The sequence below is a fragment of the Tenrec ecaudatus genome, chromosome X (genome assembly GCF_050624435.1).
Source record: "Tenrec ecaudatus isolate mTenEca1 chromosome X, mTenEca1.hap1, whole genome shotgun sequence".
Taxonomy (NCBI): domain Eukaryota; kingdom Metazoa; phylum Chordata; class Mammalia; order Afrosoricida; family Tenrecidae; genus Tenrec; species Tenrec ecaudatus.
The window spans coordinates 54,082,429-54,108,850 of record NC_134548.1 but is presented as its reverse complement, the minus strand read 5'-3'; the positions used below and the strand labels follow the sequence as shown (position 1 = coordinate 54,108,850).

The 26,422-nt window shown below is 49.3% G+C and overlaps 2 protein-coding genes across 3 annotated transcripts in view; both read left to right on the top strand.

The window, feature by feature from the left end:
• Positions 1 to 454: 454 nt before the first annotated feature.
• On the top strand, positions 455 to 8,868 carry CFP (complement factor properdin). Its single transcript, XM_075539182.1, has 9 exons — positions 455 to 533; positions 618 to 768; positions 4,739 to 4,914; positions 5,463 to 5,633; positions 5,762 to 5,953; positions 6,166 to 6,339; positions 6,598 to 6,789; positions 6,982 to 7,093; positions 8,651 to 8,868. The coding sequence occupies exons 1-9, from the start codon at positions 455 to 457 to the stop codon at positions 8,814 to 8,816; spliced, it is 1,413 nt and encodes a 470-aa protein (XP_075395297.1). The 3' UTR covers positions 8,817 to 8,868.
• Positions 8,869 to 12,196: 3,328 nt separating this feature from the next.
• The window catches only part of SYN1 (synapsin I), a 54,116-nt gene continuing 39,890 nt past the window's right edge, over positions 12,197 to 26,422 (top strand). For both annotated transcript variants that reach the window (XM_075538270.1, XM_075538269.1), the window contains exons 1-5: positions 12,197 to 12,573; positions 22,398 to 22,455; positions 22,558 to 22,649; positions 23,756 to 23,912; positions 24,086 to 24,175. In XM_075538270.1, coding sequence (XP_075394385.1) covers positions 12,197 to 12,573; positions 22,398 to 22,455; positions 22,558 to 22,649; positions 23,756 to 23,912; positions 24,086 to 24,175 — 774 coding nt within the window. The remainder of the gene's footprint in view (positions 12,574 to 22,397; positions 22,456 to 22,557; positions 22,650 to 23,755; positions 23,913 to 24,085; positions 24,176 to 26,422) is intronic.

Genomic DNA, 26,422 nt, shown 5'->3' with positions numbered 1-26,422 from the left:
AGAGGTTAAATCAGCATGGAGGATGAAGCAATGACCTCCATGCCCTCCCCCCACTGAGGAATATTCAGCCGTGTTCAGCCACCTATGAGGCCCAGCCTGTGATTGTAGTAGAGAATCAGCCTTTTACAAATAGGAAAAGAGAGATCTCTGAAGTTTAACTGATCTGCCCAAGGTAACACGCTTCGGAAGTTTGTCTTGCTCCAAATTCCAATGCTTCATGTCTACCCAGTAAGAAGGTGTGCAGGAAGCAATGACTGGGCATAGAAGGGTTGTTACGCAGGGGGAGGTGCTGGGGAAACAGTGACAAACAAAACAAGACTGAGCGGAAGAGAAGGAACGGGAAAAGAGGTCTGCACAACAGCCTACCCTTTGCCCTCCCAGTTCCTCCAACAGCCTGCTTCCCCTTTCCCTGCTGATAAAGGCAGGTCTCCTCTGGTGGGACACAGTGCTCGACATGACGGCGCAAGCGCAGGCTTCTGGGTGGCTACTGCCGCCGCCGCTGCTGCTGCTGTTGCTCACCTTGCCAGCCACAGGTAAGTGGGTGAGGACTCGGCTGGCCCCCAAGGTTTGCCTGGACCCACTGCCCCCTGACCATGCCCTACTCTCTGGCCTTGTAGGCGCTGACCCTGTCCTCTGCTTTACCCAGTACGAGGAGTCCTCCGGCAAGTGCAAGAATCTCCTGGGGGGAGGTGTCAGTGTTGAAGACTGCTGTCTCAATGCTGGGTATGCCTTCCAGGAGCCAGGCAGTACCCTGTGCCAGGCATGCAGGTTAGGAGGGACCCGGGGCAGGGGACATGGGGCAATGGAGCCGACGGTTGGAAGTGGGGACCCAGGCCCACGTTCTGTGCTTCTCTGGGCTTGCCAGGAGTCACTCAAGCTCAGAGGAGGATCAGAGCCTAGGGTTTCGCAATTTGGCACCGTGACGGTTTGCAGCAGGAAATTTCTTTGGGGGTGGGGTGCCAGCGTGTGTGGTAGGGCAGTGTAGGGTGTTTAATAGCATCCCTGAGGAGTGCACGCGTGAAAGGCAGCAGAGGTCAATGCTGTTGTGTATACAGGCCTGCAGTAACTGTGATCCCGGAGCGGGTGTGTGGCTATAGGAAGGAGAGTGGAAGTAGTCCCACAGATAGAGGGAGGGTTGGCCGATGATATTTGCACATAGGATTTGCCTTTGCTGCAAACAGATCCCTGAATGTGAGGGAGCACACTGGAGACAAAGATATGAAGACAACTGTGCCTGGAGGACACCACAATCAGTTAGGCTACATAGCAGCCCCCGCCCCCCGCAAGCCAGTATTCTATAGCTACTTTGTGAGTAACAGCTGGCCTCCTAAGGTAGCACCATCATTGGTCCCTGCCTGTCTGAACCAGTTAAAAAAAGTTGAAGAACCATAGAAACGACTAGTCCAGTGAACTAATAAACCAGGCAAACTTGACCCTCCATGATGCCGAGACCAGAACTACCACTGCCAACCGTTCTGAAATGGATCACCTTAGAAGGCTTGCCTAGAGCGCAAGAAAAATATGAAACAGAACTCAAAATTAGAAGAGACCAGGTTTCCTATCTGAACTGAGGCTGGTAGAATCCCTTGAGAATATAGCTCTTGAACTGGACTCAGCCTCACGGCTCAGTTTTCAGCCACACAATAGGCAGGTCTATAAGGGGAACAATAACAGGAGGGAGGTAGAAGAATCAACCATCTAAGATGAAAGGGCAGTATTAACCCAAGGACGAAGTTGAGAAGGGTTAGGAAAGAAGGCATGGAAACAGGAGACACGGGGAGGAAGTGGGAGAGTGATGTTACCTTGTGGGGCTTGCAATCCCATGAGTTGAAACAAGATGTCTATGAGCTATTGAATGGAAAATGAGCGACTCTGTACACCGTCATCTAATCTACAATCAAAAGTACAGCATGGATCTAGAGTAGCGGTTCTCAACCTGTGAGTCGTGACCCCTTTGAGAGTCAAACGACCCTTTTATAAGGGTCGCCCAATTCATCACAGTAGCAAAATGCCAGTTATGAAGTAGCAACGAAAATAATTTTATGGTGGAGGGGATCTCCACAACACGAGGAGCTGTATGAAAGGGTCGTGGCATTAGGGAGGTTGAGAACCACTGATCTAGATCAATAGATAGCTAAGTTACATGCATGGAAGCATGCGTACATACATAAGTATACAGCATTCCTGGCCTTGCCCACTAGATGTCAGTAACCACCCCTGCCCAGCAGGGCCGTGACAACCCAAACTGTCTCCAGCCAGCCAGGAAAGTCCCTTGGGAGCAGGGGAAGGAAGTGCCCTCAGGTTGAGAGCCACGGTCATAGCTCATGTCTGTTGAGCGCTTCCTATATACATCCGGGTAGCATTGCAGAGTGGCTCCAGTTCCCTTGTTGGGAGGATAGCCTTACTCTGTGTGGCTACTTCGTGGAGGCGGGAGAATTTGGAGAATTTTTGCTGTTTGTTTGGTTTTTAAATTTGGAGAACTCCTAGGACAACTTCAAAAACTCCAAACTCACGGCCATCGAATGAATTCTGACTCTCAGTGACCCTATTGGACAAGGTAGAGCTTCCCCTGTGGGTTTCCTAGACTGTTTACAGGAATAGACAGCGCCGTCTTTCTCCCTTGGAGCAGCTGGTTGCTTTGAACTGCTGACCTTGCAGTTAGCAGCCTAATGTGTAACCACTGTGCCACCGGGGCAACTTCAGGCCCCTAATTTTGCTGACACTTCGTGTTCTTTGAGTGCTTCCTGTGTACCAGATGCAGGGCTGGGGTGTGGGGCAGCTTGTTTTCTGAGGTAGGTCTAGTCACCTAATTATGATGGCAACTTACATTTATTGAGCCCTTACAGGTGTCCGAGGAGTTAATCTTGACATTTTTCTCAAAGGACAGGGCGTAATCACAGGGACTTAATTGGAAGAAGTTTTCAGAAAATGGAAAACTGCATTGGTGAGAGAAAAAAAAAGCCAACGAAGTTGCACCAAGGAACAGTTTTCGACGTCATGACTACACACACACACACACACCCCACACATACACACCCACCCACCCCCGTTTATTCTTTGAGGGTATGAAGGGCTGTCCTCAGAATTACACCGGAAAGCTTTGTCCCATCCCTCCTACAGTCCTGATCTTGTCCCTTGAGACTTCTTTTTCCCCAAACTCCACATTTCAAAGAAGCAGTATTTGAGTGCCCCAAACTGCCATTTTGATGGGGCGGCAGTGGACAGGCACAGCATTCTTTGGGGAAGGATTAGATGGAAATGCTACCTCCAGAAATGTCTGGACCTAGGTGGAGGGTACAACTTCACATGTTGATACTTTTGTGTAATAAAGGTTTCTATGATTTTGTCACAGGAATTCATAACTTTCCCATCTTCTTTAGTGTTAATAGCATAGACCTGCGGTTCTCAACCTGTGGGCCGTGACCCCTTTGGGGGTCAAACGACCCTTTCACAGGGGTCGCGGGATTCATAAAAGTAGGAAAATGACAGTGATGAAGTAACAATGAAAATAATGTTAGAGTAGGCGGGGGGGTGTCAGCACAACATGAGGACCTGTATGAAAGGGTCGCGGCGTGAGGAAGGTGGAGAAACCCAGCCATAGACAGTGCTGTACAGTGTGTAGTTGTGGGGAGGTCTGAGGCATTTCTGAAGGATTTTAAAAATCGTTTTATTAGGGGCTTGTACAACTCTTATCACAATCCATACATACATCAATTGTGTCAAGCACATTTGTACATTCATTGCCCTCATCATTCTCAAAACATTTGCTCTCCACTTAAGCCCCTGGCATCAGGTCCTCATTTTTCTCCTCCCTCCCCGCTCTCCCCTCCCTCATAAACCCTTGATAATTTATAAATTATTATTTTGTTATATCTTGTCCTGTCCGACGTCTCCCTTCACCCCCTTTTCTGTTGTCCGTCCCCCACGGAGGAGGTCACATGTAGATCCTTGTAATCGGTTCCCCCTTTCCAACTCACTCCCCCTTAACCCTCCCAGTATCGCCACTCACACCACTGGTCCTGAAGGGATCATCCACCCTGGATTACAGTGGAATTTTTCCATAAACATTTTGAAGCTCCCTCATACAGGTATCAATTTTTTTATTAATAAATCTTTTTATTGGGGCTCTCTGAAGGATTTTTTGAGTTTCTAATCAGAATGATAGCTCCTGTTTATTAAGTACTTACGGTTTACCTGCCACTATGCAGGGTGGTGGCTTGGAGGGTTTCTGACGGCAGTTCCAGACACCCAGGCCTTACAGTAGGATCCTAGTGGTGTCATGGTTACACGTTGGGCTGCTAACTGCAGGGTTGGCAGTTGGAAACCACCAGCCGCTCTTAGGGAGACAGATGGGCCTTTCAACTCCTATAACCAGTTACAGCTTCAGAAATTCACGGAGGCCATTCTGCCCTGTTCTATCAGGTCACTGAGTCGGCCTCAACTCAATGGCAGTGAGTGGCCTTACATCTGCTTACTGCATGCTTGGCACTGTCCTTAGGGATTTCCAAGAGTGCATTGATTCCTATATTTCCATGTAGGTCCCGGATGATAAATATAAATTACATTTATTAATTACATACTGTATGCCCACCTCTTCCTATACAGTGCCCCCATAGCCCTAAGAAGCGGCTGTTCTTCTCCACCTGTGCCTACCCACACTCTGCAATCCGACAGGCCGCCCTTGCCACCATCTGCACCGGCTCACACCAAGATGGGACATGTGTGCTCCTCTCCACAGGTCTGCACGATGGTCACCGTGGTCTGGGTGGAGCCCCTGCTCAATGAGCTGCTCGGAGGGCTCCCAGCTGCGGCACCGACGCTGTGTCGGTCAGGGCAGGCAGTGCTCGGAGCAGGTGGGACCTGGGATGCTTGAGTGGCAGCTTCAGGCCTGTGAGGACCATCAGTGCTGTCCTGGTGAGTAGGGTCAGCAAGGTGGGGGAGCGTGCAGCCCCTGTTCCCCACGTAGAATCGGGAGAATGGGATTGTGCTGGATGATTGTAAGGAGCGGTAAGGAGGAGAACATGGAGGAACAGAGGGGGTGGGTCCCGATCGGAGGTGAGGTCCGAGACATGCCAGGGGTCTGTTGATGTAGGACCTCAGGGCCACAGTGAGGACTTTGGCTTTTCCTCTGACAGGGCTTTCTACTCCCGTAAAGTTACAATCTCAGATTCTTGGGGGCAGTGAGAGTGGAAGAGTTGTGGACAGAGGGCTGCCGTCTGCTTTGAGCTGTGATGGACTCTATCTCACTTTTGTGAGGGGACCAGACTGCAAGTGATAAGCAGAAGCAGAGGGGCCAGTGCAAAATCTACTTCAGCCGTCAGTGAGGCTGGGCCACATGTGGGGCAGAGGATGTGGAGATGAGATTTGCTACAGACCATATGTGGGGCACTGGTGAAGTGAGATGCCCTGAATGACTCCCCTGCCCCATCCTGCCCTCCCTCTCTCTCTTTTGTCCCCTACAGAGATGGGTGGCTGGTCTAATTGGGGACCCTGGGGGCCCTGCTCTGTCACCTGCTCCAAAGGCATCCGGACACGCCAACGAGCTTGTAATTCTCCTGCCCCCAAGTGTGGGGGCCAGTGTCCAGGAGAAGCACATGAATCAGAAGCTTGTGACACCCAACAGGTCTGCCCGAGTAAGTAGGGACAGCTACAAGGCACTGAGGGGCCACCCAGGGTAGGCCGTTGGGGTTACAGTACCCAGGGTGGGTAGACTTTAACACATATGACCATTTTTGGCATTTCCCACCCCCACCCATCACAGCACATGGAGCGTGGGCCCCGTGGGGCTCCTGGGGTCCCTGTCCAGGCTCCTGCCAGGGTAAAGGTCATATGCCTATGGAGACACGAAGCCGCACTTGTACCTCACCCGAGCCTTCCACGAAGCCTCCAGGGAAGCCTTGCCCAGGCCTAGCCTATGAGCGACGCGCCTGTACCAGCCTGCCACCCTGTCCAGGTACGTAGGGATGCCGCCTTTGATACTCTGCCAATGGGTGCCTTGATTCAAGCCAGAGATATTCTGCCACTTCCAAGGCTGACTGTCTCAGATGCTGTGACTCTGGAGCTCCTCATTTGGGGCCATTCGGACCTTGAGAGGCCAGGGTTTGAGGGTGGGCTGGTGGTTTGAGGTACCTTTCCAACTCACTCTTTCCCCCCCTCCCCCGACAGTGGCTGGAGGCTGGGGGCCATGGAGTTCCATTAGCCCCTGCTCGGTGACCTGCGGCCTGGGCCAGACTCTAGAGAATCGGGTCTGTAACCAGCCCCTGCCCCAGCATGGAGGTGCTGTCTGTGCTGGCGACTCCACCCGGACCCACATCTGCAACATGGCCGTGCCCTGCCCTGGTCAGCACCTTAGGACGGACAGGTCCCGCGCTTAAGCCCCGCTGCTCCTCTCTGGGTCCTGCTGCTGCTCCCTTGTTCCTCTCCAGTTCCTCCACTCCTGGCCCTCTTCCCTCATTGGAACACACACACACACACACACACACACACACACACCTGTATCCGCCCCCCCAATTGCCCCCAGCCCTCATTCCTTGCTCCACATTTCCTGGCTGGCTCCCTGTTGTGGCTGAGCCCTCCCTGTTGCCCCTATCTCTTCAGTGGATGGAGAGTGGGAGCCCTGGGGGGAATGGACCACCTGCGGCCGTGGGAATGTGAAAATTCCCAGCTGCGAGGAAATCCCAGGACAGCAGACCCGCTCGAGAGATTGCAAGGGCCGCAAGTTTAATGGTCAGCGCTGTGCCGGGAAGCAGCAGGAGATCCGCCACTGCTACAACATCCATCGCTGCCGTTGTGAGTGCCTCCACAGACGGTGCTGTGCGGGCAGGGCAGTGTCCGCAGGGCCAGGGGCTCTCGGAATCGCTGACTGGAGTTCCGTGTCCCTGAGTCTCTCCTCTCACCGAACCCCCCAACTCTGACTGTGTGCCCATCTCCCTTCATTCCAAACCCCCAACTCTGACGCATGCCCATCTCCCTTCATTCCAGTGGAAGGCTCGTGGTCAGAGTGGAGTGCTTGGGGCCTGTGCACCCCTCCTTGTGGACCCAATCCTACCCGTGCCCGCCAGCGCCGCTGTACAGCTCCTTTCCCCAAGTTCTCGTGAGTGGGGTGCAGAGTGTGGCAAGGAGGGGGCTGGGAAATGTCAGCAGTCAGAGCAGGGTTATCAGCTGCCCCCTCCCCTGCCACACACACACACACACACACACACATTGTCTTGGCGGATGCCATCTTCCAGCTGCAGGGAGGGGGCAGAAAGCGAAGAAAATGAAGAGGAAAAGATACGGGGGAAGAGTAAGTCATCTCTGTCCCCCTCAGTCACTCAGCCAGACATGTGTTCCCGACGTCCTTCGTGTGTGCTTATCCTGTTCTCTCTCAGCTACCTGGCCTTTGATTTACTCAGTCCGTCACACCGGCCTCACTCTGAGGCCACTTAGGCCTCACGCATACTACCAGATCCTGTGGGGAACACCCCCCAAAGGGATCCCAGGCGGGTCCTGTCCTGACAAATAGCATGTGAAAAGCAGCTGATGTGTGGGAAAGGGACTGTCACCCCAACTTGGCTCCAGGGAGCTGATTGGGCCGTCTCCAGCAGGCAAGAGTCAACAGCGATATTCCCAGCATCGAAACTGGATGAGTATAGTTCTGGACACAGGTGGCCCGTCAACCGAAGTGCTTCCGGGTGACCAGAGTGGCCCAGGTGTTTGAGAGGATCAAAACACTCAATTCCTTCATGTGTCCCTTATTTCTACACACATCAAGTGTCTAGATTAAGTGCACTGTTCCCAACTTGTGGGTGCTCCACCTGGAAGGCAGGAACCTGGCTGTGGGATGTAGATGAGTTGAGAGACCTGATGGTGTAGTGGTTATGAATTGAGCTGTGATTCCACAAAGTCTGCGATTAGAAACCACCAGCCGCTGCAAGGGAGAAAGATGGGACTTTCTACTCCGTAAACAGGTACAGTCCCAGAAACCCACAGGAGTAGTTCTACCCTGTCCTATTGGACTGCCATGAGTCGGCATTGACTTGATGCCAGTGAATTTGGAGGGGGTGGATGAGTTGTGCGTGTTACACAGACAGAGGCATAGAGGATTTGATCAAGTGAAGGAATGAATGGGGGAAGGATTGATTAAGAGAATGAGGGTACAAATGAATGGAGGGCCTGCCATCTGGGAGAAAACCCAAGCAAGGACCCGTCTAGATATGAGAATGAGTTTGGATAAAGGGAAGGAGAGGTAGAGATCATGGTCAGGGCCCAGTCTTTGGATCCTAACAAGACCTCAAATGCCAGAACAAGGCATTTAGTTTGTTTAATTTTCCCCAGGGGGCAGTCGGAGAAATATCAAGGGTTTGGGAGGTACACGATGGTATTTCATTTCAACACGTACTAATGCCTGGCATTTATTGAACACTCACTGTGTGCCAGACACTGCCCCGAGCATTTTACCCAGCCTGATGATATAGGTGGTATTGCTGTTATGCCCATTTTGCTGATGAGAAATGGGAATAACACTGAGGCACAGACAGGATAAATTGCCTAAAATTTCACAGCTGAAAATGTAGTCGTAGACACACAACAAACTCAACAAGAGTCTGTTGAACGCATGTTTGCCTTGCCTTACCTTCTCCCATCTGTCTCTCCTCCCCCAATACCCCAGGCCCACTTTTTCCATCGTGGAAGGGCAAGGCATGAAGAATGTGACCTTCTGGGGGACAATGTGGCCACAGTGTATGGAGTTGCAGGGGCAGAAACTGGTGGTGGAGGAGAAGAAGCCATGTCTACACGCACCTGCCTGCCAAGACCCTAAGGACAGGAAACCCTAACATCTCTCCCTTCATCTCAGACCCCTTGCCCTCCCAGACCTCAATAAACTAGCTACTTTGGGCTCTTCCTTGAAGGAGGAAAATAATTCCCACCCCCTTCCTCAGGAGTGGGGCAGTAGCACCTTTCAGGGCAAAATCGTGGTGACTTGTTGTGAAAAACAGGATTTTCTGGTAGAGCTGCAGTTTGGCAGGAGCAAAAGCAAGTGGCCAGCCCTGCTTGACTATTGCTGCTGCCCAATGTCTGTGCCCCAGTGCCCCAGGCCACCCAGCACGTCCCTCTGCAGAGCACCGAGCTGGGAGCTTTCTGATTGGTTGCTCACCCAGGCAGGCACTTTCTGATTGTCTGATGTGTTCTTTAGTTGCTGTCTCCCCACCTCCTGGAGCAAACCCTTGGTTGCCACCCACTGGTGTCTGGGGTGGCTGATTCTGAGCCAATCCGGCCTGAAATATCAGTAGCTCGAGGATAGCTGAGGTTCATTCCCCATTGCTGGAGCACTTGCACCCATCCCCCTCACCCCCCCCCCCAACAACAGCCCAGCTTCAGTGCCACCATTAGCAGCAGCACTAGCTTTGTGCAACGGGAGTGGGGGTGAGGATAGGGAGGCGGACCCAGGAAGTGTTTATGATGTGCTCTGAGCTGGAGAGGAAGCAAAGGGAAGGTTGAGTCCGCATCGGCCTGGAGGAGCACCCCCCCCCCAAGCAAACCCAAAGACAATCGCTAGGCGTTTGTTTATTCATTCAACACTTAATAGCTCTAAGTCCCCTCTGTAGGGCATTCTTGCTGGAGAAGATGAAGGCAGTGCAGAGTTGTCTCACCTCTGCCTCAGGAAGTTGGGACACATCTGGGAAGCACCTTCCTTCGTCTGCAAAACAATCTATGAAACATTAACTTCTGGAAGCTAAACCACCTGGAAAGGCGGGATGGGCCTGGGGGCCATGAGTACTGGAAATGGATCCCCTGGGAAGTGGCCTAGTCAAGACAGATTCTTGAGGAGTTTGGACCCAGAGGAGCCAGGAAGGCCTGCAGGCCAACAGTTGCTGCTGTCCCCTGAGGCACTGTGGGGCCAAAACAGTTGGTTTACCTCAGTTACTGAGGGAAAAAAAACCACACAAAACAAACACCTTGGGAACACATATTTCAGAGTGTTGGAAAATGCCTAAATTGACGGGGAGTTCCCCATCTGGGGAATGCGAGCATGAGGAATGCTAGAGAGGACATCCTACCTCCGGGGAAGGAATGGCCAAGTGAAAGCCCTGGAGGTGGGGCTGGAGCCGCTTCAAATGGAGGAGGGATGTGGAGGACGGCTGGGCAGCGCTTGACATGGGGTCTGTGGCAGCCAAGGGGAAGAGACATGGAATCTGGTTGCGGTGGGCCCGGTATGGAATGTTTCCGGGACATGGTGAGCAAAGGTGGTCATCAAAAGGCAGGAAAGGGGCCTTCCTTCCCCCACACAGGCAAAGCGAATGCCCCCTCCTCTCCCTGGTGGAGAGTCAGGTGATCACCCATTTTTTAATAGATGAGGAAGCCAAATCTGAGAGCTGTCGCTTCCCCAAGGATATAGTAGAGGTCTGATTTGAACTCAGATACCCTTCCAGACCCCACACTATCATTGCCTTGTTTAAATTGAACAAGTGGATGATTTCTCTCAAAATCCTGCAGGTGAAAGAAATCTAAAATCTGACGCCATCTCACTGTCTTCTGCCACCTTCTCTGGTCCACCATCGTTGCTCATTATGGTCCAGGAGGTCACACTACATGTGGTCCTGGTTAATCTGACCTTGTGTCCTGCCATCAGTACTTTATTCCAATTAGACAGGCACCAGCTATTATTCCCTCTTCTTTGCGCATTCTTCGCAACTGTATGAATCACAAAGTGAATATGGCCTTTTGGAAACATTTGAACTCTCTGTTTCCCTCATCTGCAAAATGGAAATTAGATTACCTACTCCAGAGGATTGTGGTGAGGGTTGACTGAAACAATGCATTTAAATGGTGGGGTTCCGTGGTGGGAACAGATGTTAATAAATGATTTTTTGAAACCGAATCGTGCTTTCATTGTAATAGTTAACAGGATGGTTTCCACAGCTCACGGCAGCCCTGACTATAAAGGTCATTTGCTCATTTGGCAAATTTTACGTGGTACCGACTATGTGCATACTCTCGGCTTGGTGTGCCTCTCTGTGGACGTTCTGGAGTTCAGGGTGAGGTAACCATGGGGATTGGCCACATTGGATGGTTAGCATGGTCTTTGGCTAGGTCTAAGAAGGATGAAGGGGACAGATTGATCAGCATCAGGACTAGAGCTACAGAGCATCCGTCCGTGCTACAGATCTGTGGCTGTAACTGTTCTGTGAGTGGGTGTATATCTGGGTTTGCGTGATCATGTGAATTTCCCTGAGTTTCTGTGCTGTTTGTGTGCAGCGTGCGCCTGTATTTGTTACCCTGGGTTTGTGCATATGCATGAATCTGGGTGTGTTCTGTGTACATGCCCCCATGTAGTTCCTTAATCTGCATGTGGATATATCTCCACGTGTGTGTTATTCCCTGTGCACCTCCAGAACCGTCTCCATGCACAGCAAGAGTGCATACCCCGCCTAAGTGTCCACCTCCGCACGTCTGATGCTGTTTACGCCGCCCCTGCACCCATCTCTGCCTGGCTGAGCCCGAGGATGGAGGAGACTGATCTCCCCGCAAGGCACTGTGTATATGACCCCACATCTCACTGTGAGGGAGTTACTCACTTTTTGTGTCTCCGACGTACCTTCTATCCCCTCCCCCAAATGCCTTCTGCAGTGAATATCAACACTGGAAACCGAGTAACTGTCTGCACCTGAGGGTCCTACGTGACCAAGTTGGTGTGAGAACCAGGATGAGGCGAGGTGGGGGACCCGCCTGAGCACCGGTCACGACCCTCACGGAAAAAAACACCCACCCTACCCCCACTCAAATTGCGCATCCCCAATCGCAAGGGGGGGGAGGGGAAACAGGATGCGGCGCTACGCGTGCGCACTGCCGCCTTCAGCACCGCGGACAGCGCCTTCGCCCCCGCCTGTCAGCGCGCTCCACCGCGGCCCCAGCACCGAAGGCGCACTGACGTCACTCACCGTTCCTCAGCAAACTCCCCTTCAGGGCCACTTTGGTCGCGTCCGCACCGCCGTCGGTCCAGCCGGACTGCACCACTCGGCGCGCGAGATAGGGAGTCACGGGCGCGACCAAACGCGCTGCGGCGGCGGCGACTCAGCGCTGCCTCAGTCTGCGGCGGGCAGCGGAGGAGTCGCGTCGTGCCTGAGAGCGCAGCTGTGCTCCCGGGCCTCGCGCGGTCCGCCCCCGCGGCTCCTGGTCCGACTGCCCCCAGGACCCCCTGCCCATCGCCGCAGCCATGAACTACCTGCGGCGCCGCCTGTCGGACAGCAACTTCATGGCCAATCTGCCAAATGGGTACATGACAGACCTGCAGCGCCCGCAGCCGCCCCCGCCGCCGCCCGCTGCCTCCAGCCCCGGGGTCACGCCCGTTCCCGCAACTGCCACTGCCGAGAGGGCTTCCTCGGCCACCCCTGTGGCCTCTCCAGCTGCCCCTAGCCCGGGGTCCTCGGGGGGCGGTGGCTTCTTCTCCTCGCTGTCCAACGCAGTCAAGCAGACCACAGCAGCGGCCGCCGCCACCTTCAGCGAGCAGGTGGGCGGTGGCTCCGGGAGCGCAGGCCGCGGGGGCGCCGCCGCCAGGGTGCTGCTGGTCATCGATGAGCCGCACACCGACTGGTAAGCCACTGCTGCGGACTTCTCCCCGCGGACGTGGGTCCCAAGATCGTCCTGTCTCGAGCAATTATCCAGCACCGTTTGGGTGCGCAGCACCCGTCCCCCTCCCCCAGAGCCTTTGCCTTTAAATATTACGCTGGACGCCTCCTGTGTGCCCCACCCTAGCCCCTCCCAATTGCCTTCTGGACGGATCCAGGGAGCAGTTATCCAGTGCCTGCTGTGTACCTGTTCCTTAATCCTTCTCCCCAATCCCCCTCCCTAAAAGCTTTTGGCTTCCATCCCTCCTGTGAGCATTTGAGAGCTTAATATGTGCGGTGCCCTGCCCCTGCCCCCGCTCCTGCCCTCGCCCTCAAAGGTCTTGTCATCAAGTGGATCTTATGAACATTTATTAAGTTCCTGACGCGTGCCTCGTCGAGAAGCCTTTCCCCAAGACCTTTGGCTTCAATTGATTTTTAAAATATATTTATTGAGAGCTTGCTATGTGGCCTGTCTCCCACAATCATTGCCCTAAGGCCTTCTCGCTAATGGATCTTGTGAACACTGTTTGCGTGATGTGTCTTTCTTACCCTGTAGCCCCTTTTCAAAGGCCTTTTAAACTATTCATTGCCCACTGATTGAGTGCCTGCTGTGTATTACACGTCAGATTCTCGCTTAAAGCTTTGCTTTTAATGACCTCTGTAAGCCTTTATTGAATGCTTTCTGTGTGCCTCCAATGGATTTGGGAAGCATTTATTAAGTGCCTTCTGTATACTCTATCTCCAAGCCCCAGCTAATTCTTTTCCTCCAATTAGTTCCCTGAGAATTTGGAACCTTCGGAGTATGACTCATCTGCAGACTCTCCTCCCCCCCACCCCTAAAGACCTTTTCCTATAGTGGATGTAGAAGGCATTTGTTGAGTATCCCCTTCATTCCTTGCTCACAAGCTACTTCTTAAAAGACCTTCCCTCTAGCATTTATCAACTGCTTGCTGTGTGAACCTTCCCTAAAGGCTCTTTCCTCCAATATCTTTAGCAAGCATGTATTGAGTGCCTGCTGTCTACCCCATCCCTAAGCTCTTTCCCCAATGCCTTGTCTTCCAATGAATGCTACCTGCATGTACTGAGCACTTTCGGCATGACCCAACCTTTCAACTCTTTCCACAAAGGCTGTTGCCTCTCTCATTAACCCCCTGATCAGATAGCTAACACTTGCTGTGTATCCCGTTTCAATCCTTCTTTCTAAAGACTTTATCATGTAATTGCTCCATAAGCATTTATGGGGTACCTGCTGTTCACCTTCTCCATAAAAACCCTCCCTCCCAGTCAAGCTGACATAGATCAAGTTTCTGCATCCCCATTCCCCTTTCCCAGGGGACATTTCCTCCAATGGATCCAGTGAGCGCTTATTAAATGATTGTATGATCAATCCCTACCCCTCCCCCATTCCCCAAAGGCCTTTTCTTTTAATGGATCCAGTGGACATTTATTCATCGTCTGCTAGGTGCTCCATTCAAATACGTTTCCCCAAAGGCATTTTCTCCTGTGGCTCTTAGGAGCTTTTATAGAGTGTGGTTTCTGTGTGCCCTCTGTTCGCACCCCCTTCACACAATCCTTTTCTGCCAGGCAATCCAGTGGGCACCGTTGCAGTGTCTGTTGTAGATTGGGAATGCATTCCCTTTTATTGCCCCTGGGAGAACCTGCCCCAATCATAAAATCTCTTCCCAGAGCCCCTCCCTGCCTTTGATAAATTCACTGCCCAGTACCTCTCTCTCTCAATCTGGAATCATCCATGAAAACACCTTCGAAATGAGTCATCCTTATCTTCCTCTTTCCATATCTGTAGAAGTTCCTGCCCTGCCTCAAGTGATCCTCTCCAAGGATTAACTGCAACCTAAATTTACTGAATACCAGCTGTTTATTGGTTAGTTCACCTCTACTCCCATGAGCCCTTACCCAGCATTTTTCCTTCCATTCAAAGCTGCTTATTCATTCTACAGATTATGTATTTCATATTTTCTATGCATAAGGGTATGGAAAGCATTTGGTAAGCATGTGGGCACATTCACACATATTAGGAAAAACCCTCCTGTAGCTATTCTTCCTTTTAATCTCAACCACCATCTGACCATCTGACTTCCCTCCACCTTTTCCTCTATTCAACCTCAAAATAATTTATTGAGCTCTTAGTGTATACGAAAAACCTCATCTTCAATGCTTCTCTTCTGCCTCTTACACTCATCGTGTCTATAATATACCCATAAATACCACAATGTCCCCCTTCAACAGCCTCCATACTGCTTTCCCATCTGCAAAGCTCATAATGTGCACCTAGTCATCTTCCCAACTTCCCTTTCCCCCAATTAATACAGAAAGCATTTTATTAGTCTCCTATTTACACTGCTCAGGAGCCCCTGGGTGGCACATGCTCTTCTATTAACTGAAAAGAAATCGGTAATTTAAGTCAACCCCGAGGCTTCTCAGAAGAAAGGTCTAGAGGCGGCTTGGGGAAAGTCAACCTTGTGGTGCACAGTTCTACTCTGACACACACGGGTCGTCAGGAGTCAGCATCCCCTGCACGGTAAACGGGATGCTATCCAAAGAACCACATTCCAACACCGTCATTAGACTCCTCCACTTTTTTTCCCATCAACCTATACAGTATTGGCACACTGACTATAATTTCTTCACCAACACCCACTCACACAGGTGCCATCTTTCTGGTTACATTTGCTCCATTGAAGCCTGCAAACCTTAATGAGATTCCTGCTGTTGAGTGATAACCCCCTACCTTAGACGTCTCTTTTCCACTCTCCCCTTCCAGGCAGATATGATGGATTGCTTCTGCTGCCTTCATCCCAGCAGGGACTTGTGAATCCTCTACTAAATACTGATTAGTCTCTGTTCATTTCCCATCATTGCACCTTCCGTGTTTTCTCTTTTTTTTCTTTTCTTACTTGTTCAACAAACATTTATTTATTGGATGCCTGTTGGCTTCAGCAAAAGATCTTTTCCTTCCCCATAAGCCTCCCTTTCTCCTAGCAGTGCCTTCAGTTTTGTCTTGTAGCCAGTCTAATGTTTACCTAATGCCTCCTGGGCATGAATTGGGCAAAGGGAGAGAGTCGATGCACTCTAGACCACTAGCGTGGACAACAGAGACCACTGCATCACCGCTGTGCAGACACTGAGAACCATGAAAGCTCGAAGAATCTCAGCCTGGAGGAAAGGAAGGGTGTGCAAACTCTGTAATGGCGTGAGGTCCAGTTTGAGGCCTTTCCCATCAAGCATCACGATTCTGATTCCTCCCAAGGGAGGTGGATTGGCCAGGCTGTTGTGGCCCTCCATCAGTCAAGCATTGGCTATAAGCTCTCGCTGGGGAGAAGGCATCATTTTGGGTGAGGAATGTTCCAAATTCCTGCAGAAGGCAATCCTCAGTATGAACAGAACAGTGAACCTTCAGCACAAATATTCCCAGAAACTGGGGGATGGATATGAAGGCAAGAAGAAGATAAGAAAATTAGGATTTGAGGGCAGCACACAGTTCAATGCTTACATTGCTCAAATCCACTAGCTCCTTACGGTAAGTTCACAGCATCTGGGAACAGCTTCCCCACTATTCTTCTTGCTCTTGTTTTCTGGGGGAAACATCAAAGAGCAAGTCTCGTGGGATAAATTAAAGCCTCTGCTGCTGCTGTTGATTTCAAGGCCACAAATATTGTCTGTTTAGTTCCTCTCCTGCACATTCTAGATTCCCTTCACTCTCAGGTAGCATCCTTGTTGGTCTCAGTGGCTTATCTGTATGGTAATCTATACCCTCATCCTTGAGAGGTGTGGCGCGCTGACCACTGTGCCATTCTCGGGCTGTGACAGCTACACTAGCCCATTTATCATTCCATTTTGAACAAGTAGCACACAGAGATGGAACATCTGGGTGCCTGCCAAACATGTTCCTCTTTGCTCCCACTGTGTAACAGTAGCCCTACCTTCTCTTGATGATCAAGGTCAAGTGGTCCTGTCAAGACAGTGATTCTTCTTCATCTTCATGTAGTTTGGCATGAGAAACCTGAACTGCCCAGGTATCAGCCATAGTGGGTGGTGTAATGGGTTACTTGCAATGTTCCCCCTTGGAGAACCAGAACCTCGAACCCTGAAAAACCCTAGGGAACTCCTGACTTTTGACTCATAGCGACCTTATAAGACAAGCAAAACTGCTCCTGCGGGTTTCCAAATCTTTATGGGAGGAGAAACTCTCATCTTTCTCTCTCAGAGCAGCTGGTGGGTTTAAACTGCTGGCCTTGTGGTTACTAGCCCAACTCATAACCTGCTACGCCACCAGGGCTCCTCAACAAGAAACAAATTCTAAAAGGGGATCCCTGAGGATGATGGTAAGCTTGGAGAGATCTCTGCTGACTGCTGAGGCCCCAGGCCGATGGCTTCTACACATTAGGAACGAAGCATGTAAAATGGCCACTGATTCAGGGTCTGCCCTGTTTTGGGAGGTGGTGCTTTATTCTTTCACGGAGTCAACAAGTTTTCCCATGACTCTGGCAGGCCAGAAGCTTCTGGTTGGTGTGGTATGTGCTATCATCAGTGGAGTCCATGGTCACGGACTCATTTATGCACCTCCTTTGCTGTAAAGTATTTCCTATGGTCTGATTCCGTGTATGCAGACCCTCTGCTCCTGGAGCAAGCACTCTGTAAGCCCTTGATTAAGGTCCCGAGTCAGGGAAAGCAAATCCGTATATAGAGTTGTCCAGTCAAAATGAATCACTGCTCTTCCCGAGGGTTCAAGTGGCCCAATGTAGTCAGCTTGTCACCAAGTTGGTCTTTCTGAGAGATGGTGCCATATCAGGGATTCCGTTTTGGTTTCTGTTGCTGATAGGTGGGACATATTGGCAGCACACATAACCTCTATCTCTGCTGCTATTGCCACTTCATTCATCTGCCCATCTGCTATCACTGGGGTGGCTGATTATAGAGGCTGGCTCACGTAATTGGACTGATTCATTCTGTCTACTTGGTTGCTTAGTGCCACTTCCATGGTAGATACTCTCTGATGGTTGTTAAGATGCAATACAAAGAGCCCCACTCCCCACCTTTTGCCTCCTCCTGCATGACCATCGCCCTTCTCTTTCCTGGACCTCCTTGTCCTACTCTTCCAGTATGGTTTCCTTCCAGGCCTATGACCAACCAGCCAAGCCATTCACCACTGTTCATAAGTGAACCTATATTCTAATCTTGGCCTGCTTTTCTTTTCACACAAAGTGGATGACCAGGTACAACTCAAAGCTCTGCCTATTAGGAGCTCCGCCACTGTCTTTCAAGTTCACTCCACGTGAGGCAACAGTGCATCAACATCCATTTTAGGCTTCCACCCACACACCAAGCCAACACATTTGTGAACAAAGCCTGGGTTTTCTCTCCTTCGTCAGCTGGCTGCAAGAAATCCCCTTAGCTGGGGAAGAAGCACTAACACAGCAGTTGTGGAATACATGGGGGCTGGGTTGTCTGCTCATGTAGCTTGCTTGGTCCTACGTAAGCTTGACCCTGGTAGCTGTACCTGTGTGGCAGGTGGCTGGACCCAGCCCATACTGGACAGTTTTAGATGCACAGTGCATGGTGTCTCATGATCAAACATTCTGTTTCTACTAGGAACCAGTACTGTACCAGAATTTGTTTATCAAAAGGCATATAATTCTCTGCTGCCAGATGGCATGGCCTTGCTCCAGAACTTCAAAACCTTCCACCCGAGCTTCTCATAAGCACCACCTACATCTTTTCCCATTACTGACACCGTCAATATCATAGGCTCTGCCAGATCCTGTGACCAAAGTGGCAGGGATGCTTGAAACCAAGCCTGGAGCCCTTTTCTGCTCTGTGCCCCGCCCCACCCCTCAAGCTGGAAGCCTTACATGTGACCTGATACATGGGTCAAAACAGTATTTTCATGTCTGGAATATGCTGCCTCCGGCTTAGGTCTATCGGGTGTTGTGCTTGTGTCTTTATGGTGGGAGGTGTGAGATGCAACAATTTACCTTATTCTTGGGAAGAGCTATCTTGGAATGCCCTAGACCATTGGCTCCCTACAAATTTTACTAATGTGGCAGCTCCCTGAGTCTTATAAAACTCATCGCCCACCCTCATGTATTTTACCAAGGCAATGTGTTCATCTCTTGATCGTCTTGCCCAATTAGTATGATGTGACCAATATAATGGTCCAGTGTGACATTCTGTGTGATCTCTTGATGTTCCAGGTCCCTTTGGAGCATATCATGACACAGGACTAGAGAGTTAAGATAGCCCTGTGGCAAAACCATGAAGGAATGTTGTTGTCAGTCCGTGTAAGTGTGAACTGGTTGTGATCCTCTTTTCTAATCAGGTGGTAAAGAATGCTTTCATCAATTAAATTGCTGTATGCCCTGTATCTGAGAGCTTATTAATCTGCCCTAGCAATAATAGCATGTCCAGTACTGCAGCTACCATTAAGGGTACTACTTGGTTGAACTATCACTAGTCTACTGTCACTCTTCAGGATCCATCCAGTCTCCTCAGAGGTTAGACTGGTTCATTCAAAGGTGGTATGATGGGACCAACACCTCTGCACTCTCCACATCTTTAACTGTACCACTGACTTCTACCATCATCTCTAGGATATAATATTGCTGTTTTGATTGGGAGAGGAGGGGAGGCTTCCATTTGGAAGCCCACTACAATAGGTCTTACCACAGGCCAAGGGATTCTGGCAGCTACAAATTATGCCATTCCAATTATGCATTTGTGAGTCGAGAGAAGTAATTACTGGGTAGATCTATGGATCCAGTGGACCCACTGTGAGCAAGGCCTGGGCTGGGAAATTATTTATTACATTACCCCTACTGTGTTTTTCAGCACTGCTCATGCTGCTCTCACCAGCATTTTCCTTATCCCCTGGTTACATTGGGTATGTCTTCTGAGCCCTCCTACAGGGCATGGTCAGCTGGTGGGTTCTCTCGACATCCGTAGTGCACCGACTCACCTCTGATTCTCTGAGTCCTTTTAGTCTCTCCTTCACAGTCTGCCATGGGCATTTTGGCATTCCTGCTCGTTGGCCATTGTTCCCCCCCACACACACACACACAAGCTTTCCAGAATCATCGTAGCAGTGTCACAGCATCAGCTCATGAGATCCTTGTCAGGGTTCTTAATTCTGTATCCTGGGAGAGTGCTCTAACTTTAGGTGCTAACCACTGGATCCACTGTCCTCAGGATCCAGTCCCATGCATTCTTGTCCAGATCCTGCTAACACATGTTAGCTGTGTTCTTTCTCGCCTTCCTTTGCAAGCCTAAAAGCTCTCCAGTCAAGGGTGGTAGAATTTTAACCTGGTTGCCAAGATTTTTTCATGGAATCCGCTAGACATTCCCATTCTGAGTCGAGTCTCGGGGTACTATTCTTTCTTGTCAGGCCCTGAGCACGACAGAGGATCTGCTCACTGAACTCTCTCTGAGACACTCTGCTATATTTACAACTACATATTGAGCCTAGTCCTCAAGCTGCAGGAGCCTAGAAGTTTCTTAAACACCGTCCAAGGACGCTTTCTGGTTTCTACATTGTGTCTCTTGAATTGAGGATTATTCACCAAGAGCAGGTCATACTATTCTTGAGTTAGTCAATGGCACCTAGCCAATAGTCACCCGGGTCTGGTTACTATTTCCCTGACACCAGAGCTATTTCACCAGCCAGGGCCTTTCTTTCCACTGGTATTCCATTACAGCCCTACTATTACTACTACTACTACTACTACTACTACTACTACTACTACTACTACTACTACTGCACTCCAGGGACCTAGGTTGTGATTCTCCTACTTGGGATTCTCTTAAATTCCACACCGAGGCTTTTCCTACTACCGACACCTCCAGTATCACAAGATAGGCCAGGCCATATTGCCCAAGTGGCAGGGCTGCCGTGTCACAACCTGGAACTGCCGAAGAGCCCTTCGCTTTGCTACAGCATGCCAGAGCTGCAGTGCTCCACCTCCCACCAGTGATGGGACCTCATCGCCAGCCAACTGCTGGGTGATCCAACTCCAGAATTGTATTAGAGCATGCTCTGTAGTGTACCTCGCTAGCCTACTGTTTGGGTTCGGGTTCCCTGGAAATCTTTGGAGGCAGAGATTTACATGCAGGCGAGCTTGTGCGGAGTGCCTGTGGGTAGAGGAAGGAGCTGACCCACCATGAGGTTGCAGTTGAGGGTGAGCTCTTAGGGCCTTTCTGAGTCAGCCCACCCTGAGGCAGGAAGACTGGCCTTTTACCACTCCATGTAGTTGGTTGGGATTAGGTGCTTCTGAGTCAGTTCTGACTCATGGCGACAGCAAAACCAAACACTGCCAGATCGTGCGCCATCCTTGCAATTGGTGGTGGCTTTGAGCCCTACGTTGCAGCCATTGTGTGAATCCATCTCAGTGAGGGTCTTCCTCTTTTTTCACTGACCTTGTACGTTACCAAGCATGCTGTCCTTCACAGACCCGCATGGACCACCCTCCGAAAGGAAGTGCAATCTTGACCAAGGCGATTCCTTGTAACAGGGGCCAAGTCCCAGTGGGCACACAGCAATGAGATGACTAGCAGTGGTGGGATGGATTCATTGGCCCTGAATAGGCGACCTCAAGTATTCATTGACCAAAAAATTGTTGGAAAACCAGGGATATACTCTGAACTCATCATTATTTTACAGATGAAAAACGTGTGAGTCTGAAACAAATGCCTTTTTACACTTGTGAGGCAACAGTGCCCGTGATGATGTGTGTGTGAAAGAGAGGGAGAGGGAGAAAGCGATAGAGGGAGAGAGAGTATATTTGGAATTGTGTTTGTGTCCCAGTGATGTCGCTAGGGCCCGTATATGCTTTGTGTATATGTCAGAGACCCTGTGTTCATGTCAGACTCTGGCAATGTTTCCCGCATCGGCCTTCCATGTGAAACCTGATTGGGCATGAAGTTCTGTGTGTGACGAGGCCTGTCAAGAAGAAATCCTGGGCCTTGGGGAGGATGCCACCAAACCCAGTCTAACTGAAGACTGAGCCAAGGGCCGGTGGCATAGCAGTCTGTGCTGTGCCTACTACTGCTGCTACTCCCCCTTTCTCCTCTGGCATCCCCTCTTATTCAGCTGCATTCTCTCTCTTATCCGCACTCCCCAACCTGTGTCCTTCAGTCGGTGTCTCCTTTTCTGATAACACTGTTCACCCATAGCTGTTGTGTCCCTTCCAGCATGCAACCAAGCACACAAGGAGAATGCAGTCCCCCTGGGAAAAAAACGGGCCGCAGAGAGATGCTTCAAGCCACACAAGCAGGCACAGGCATGGAGACATTCACAGGTGCTGAAGCACACACAAACACAGGCACAATCCATTCGTGTGTGTGTGCGCGCGCGCATAGAGAGGGAGAGAGTTCTCTGTGTGTGTGTGTGTTTGTGTAGAGAGAGAGAGAGTGAGAGTTATTTGGCATTAAAAACCTTGCAATTCCAAAGAATGTGACAGTTTGCAAAGCACTATTCCCTTTGTGATGCCTTTCAACATTTACAGCAGCAAGTGACTAACAGACCTCACTTTGAAAAGGACCTGCTCTCTGTGGTTTAGGGGAGTGATGTACAGTTTCCAATAGCCCTTGACCTTGATGCACCTTCATGTGAATTACAGCAGGCATTCCTATTTATAGAGCACTACTTATTTTCCCAAGCATTGCAATGGTTTTAAAGTTCTTTGCCGTTTCTGTGGTAGCACTGCAGCAGGAATATTGGGCAGCCAGGGATCAACCTGGGCTGTGTCTTTCCTCCCGGGATGTCAGTATTCATAGATCTGCTCTGCTTTTCCTCTCCAGGGCAAAATACTTCAAAGGAAAAAAGATCCATGGAGAAATTGACATTAAAGTAGAACAGGTTAGTTGGGACAGGTGGATCTAAGGGGTCAACTGCCCAGGTGGCAAACATGGTATCCTTTGGTGTGATGTGGGCAAATCTTCATTGGCTTCCCCTTTACAGGCTGAATTCTCTGATCTCAATCTTGTGGCTCATGCCAATGGTGGATTCTCTGTAGACATGGAAGTTCTTCGGAATGGGGTAAAGATCGTGCGGTGAGTATTACGAGGGTACCCTGGTGTTATGGGAGAGGCATCAGGACTCATTTCTAGCTGAAGGAGCCTCCCTACCCATCCATCTGTGAGCAAGTACTTAGGCACAAAAGGTTAGGGGGTGGCGCTTTTTTTTCTGAAGAAACCCCATGCAGATCACAAGTCAAAGTGTTCATTTATTAATTCATCAAATAATGGTTGAGTATTTACTGCATGGCAGGTGCTGCTGCCAGCATTCTGCCTTCATCAAACACTTTTTAAGCACCTATACTACACGCAAGGAACTGTTCTATGTGTTTAAGACCTAGCGATGAACCAAACAGCAAACAATCCCATAATGCAAAGGTGCGAAGAGAAAAGTACCCACAGGAGGAGTGGATGCACAGTGCTAATAATGATACAGGGGTTGATAGGGGGTGCAGGGCTGGGAGTGGGTGGTAAGGAGGGCAGGGGGGGTTCAGGAATGGGAAATGAAGGCGGCAGGGGAAAGGGAGCACTAGAACTGACTATGATTGCACAATTCATTTTAAAGATGATTTAACCATGGGAAGGGGTTTTCTCCGAGGGGGGTTTTCTCAGAAAATTGATATGGTAATGATCATACAGTTCTCCTTGATATAATTGAACAATTGAACTATGGACTTGTATGCGATGTAAAGTATGTTCCAATCAAACTATTTACAAAAAAAAGAGAAAAACACAGAGAAGGGGTGTATGGCTTGTTGCGTGGTTACAGGGTCTTCAATTTGGACAAAATGGTCTAATCTCATGAGAGACATTGAATGTCTGATGGAGGTGAAGATTCCCAGGAGGAAGATGCTCTGGGAATAGGAAACAAATAGCCAGTGTAGCAGCCCCAAGACAGCCACACCCTGAGGATGGGGGGCGAGGGGGGAGCAATAGCGATTGTGACCCCACTGACCCTGGTGAGGAGAAGAGCAAAGAGGGAGGATTTGAGGGAATCACCAGATGGCGATGGCTAGACAGGATACTGGAAGCAGAGGGACCAGCTTGTGAGTATGTGCACTTGGAAACTTGGTCTTTGTTCCAAGGGTGGTGGGAAATTTTTTGGGGGGGAACCCTCAACACTTCTGCCCCTGCCACTCCAGGTCTCTGAAGCCGGACTTTGTACTGATCCGCCAGCATGCCTTCAGCATGGCCAGGAATGGAGACTACCGCAGTTTGGTCATTGGGCTACAGTATGCCGGCATCCCCAGTGTTAACTCTTTACACTCCGTCTACAACTTCTGTGACAAACCCTGGGTGGTAAGTGATGGGGGGGATCCTGCTGGCAGAGCAGAGTAGCTCGTGTGTGCAATGTGGGAACATAAAAACACTGTGGGTTTGGGAGAGCAGAAGCGGTTTAGAAGCTGGAAGCTCCAACTTGGAGACTTCCTCCAAGTGACGGACTTGCTGACCCATTTCTCCTGGCCTCACAGTTTGCCCAGATGGTTCGACTGCACAAGAAACTAGGGACAGAGGAATTCCCCCTAATCGACCAGACCTTTTATCCCAATCATAAAGAAATGGTGAGTCTGGGGAAAGTCGAGTGGGCAGGGGGGAAAAATAGGATTACTGCAGTGATATTATTAATGGTTTTGTTATCCATGGTATGATGTCAGAGAATGCAGCCAGTACACATCTGTAAGTAAGACACTGTGATAGGGTTTATCCATACTATGATTTTACTAATGGGTGTAAGCATGAATTTAAACATTGATAATAGAATGTGTCTGTTCCTGCTATTTCTATTACCTTTTCTTTCCAGTATAAATGAAAACATGATTTAAAATGTAAATTAACAAAACTAATGTAATGAATCCAGACAGAACTGATATACTGAATAAAGGGGCTCCAATGGTGCTGAGAGCTAAACGGTGAACTGCCAACCACATGGTCGGCAATTTAAACCCACCAGCTGCTCCAGAGGAGAGAGATGAGGTTCTTTGTTCACATAAAGATTTATAGCCTCAGAAACCCTATACATTTGTTATGCATTGGAATCAGCTCAATAGTAGTTGGCTTGGCTTAAGACAATGAATCAAATTATATAGTTATATAGACAACTTGAATATTTTTCCTAACGTTATAAAATATTTCTCCTGATAGAAATTTTATCAGTATTTCAAATTGTTGCTGTTAAGTGCCACCAACCCAGTTCCAACCATTGCGACCCTAGGTACACCAGAATGAGTCATTGCCCGATCCGGTGCCATTCTCACAATTGCCCCCTGCTTGATTGAGCCCATCGTTGCAACCACTGAGCCAATCCATCTCTTTTATCACCATTGCTAAAAAAGCTATCCGTCACAATGTTATAAATTAAATGATGTTTACAAATAGAAATTGAATTACTGGTTAATAGTATCATAAAAAAGAAGCCCTCGTGGTATACTGGGTTACAAGTTGGGCTACTAACTGCATGGTCATCGGCTTAAACCCACTAGCTGCGCCATGAAAGAAAGACAAGGTTTTCTGCTGCCATAAAGATTTAAAGCCTCGAGAAGCAACAAAGTCCACATGGAAGAAGCACACTAGCCTGTGTGATCATGAGGTGTCAATGGGATCAGGTGTCAGGCATCAACGACCCAGAACAAAAAAATCTTATCAATGTGATTGAGGAGGAGTGCAGAGTGGAGACCCAAAGCCCGTCTGTAGACAATTGAACATCCCCTCACAGAAGGGTCACAGGAAGAGACAAGCCAGTCAGGGTGCAGTATAGCACCGATGAAGCATATAACTTTCCTCTAGTTCTTTAATGCCCCCCCCCACTATCATGACCCCAATTCCACCTTACAAATCTGGCTAGACCAGAGCATATACACTGGTACAGATAAGAGCTCACAATACAGGGAATCCAGGACAGATAAACCCCTCAGAACCAATAATGAGAGTAGCGATACTACAGGGAAAGGGGAAGGTGGAGGGGGAAAGGGGGATCCGGTCACAATGATCTACGTGTAATCCGCTCCCAGGGGGATAGACAACAAAAAAAATGAGTGAAGGGAGACATTGGTCAGTGTAAGATATGCAAAAATAAGAATAATTTCTAAATTATCAAGGGTTCACGAGGGAGGGAGGGACGGAGGGAGGGAGGGAGAAAGAAAATGAGGGGCTGATACCAAGGGCTCAAGTAGAAAGAAAATGTTTTGAAAATGATGGCAACAAATGTGCTTGACACAATGGATGGAATGGATGGATGTATGGATTGTGATCAGAGTTGTATGAGCCCCCAGTAAAATGATTTTTAAAAAAAAGATTTAAAGCCTTGGAAACTCACAGCGGCAATTCTACTCTGTCCTATAGAGTTGCTATGGGTCAGAATCATCTCAATGTAAGTGAAGGGTTTTTTTTTTGGTATCATCATAAAATATTATCACCTGTACTACAGATTATGGTTACTGATGTTGTTATAAGTATCAATGTTAGGAATTAAATTATAGCTCCTAATAGAAATTGAATAATCAATTATTAGTGTTCTAGAGATTATATTTCTTATTAGAAAGTATTATCACTATTGCAAATTTTGCTGTATTAAAAAATTATAAGCACCTATGCTTTGAATTATATTTAAGTATAGAAAGAATATTATCATTAATATCATTAACTATGAAAACTAACATTTCAACTTTTTACCAATGTACAAATGAAGATGGTTGATATAAAAAATGAGTACCTATGTCGTGAATTAAATTGTAATTACCACAGAATTAAACTATTCATACAAACGTTGCAAAATATTATTAGAGATACAACAAATTATTTCTAGGGTAGCA

What these genes read in the sequence shown, in the direction of transcription:
- CFP (XM_075539182.1), top strand. Translation starts at nt 455, where the DNA reads ATGACGGCGCAAGCGCAGGCTTCTGGGTGGCTACTGCCGCCGCCGCTG. An exon ending in ACCCTGTGCCAGGCATGCAG is followed by an intron (nt 769 to 4,738) that starts GTTAGGAGGGAC and finishes TCCTCTCCACAG; the next exon opens with GTCTGCACGATGGTCACCGT. An exon ending in CAGCCTGCCACCCTGTCCAG is followed by an intron (nt 5,954 to 6,165) that starts GTACGTAGGGAT and finishes CTCCCCCGACAG; the next exon opens with TGGCTGGAGGCTGGGGGCCA.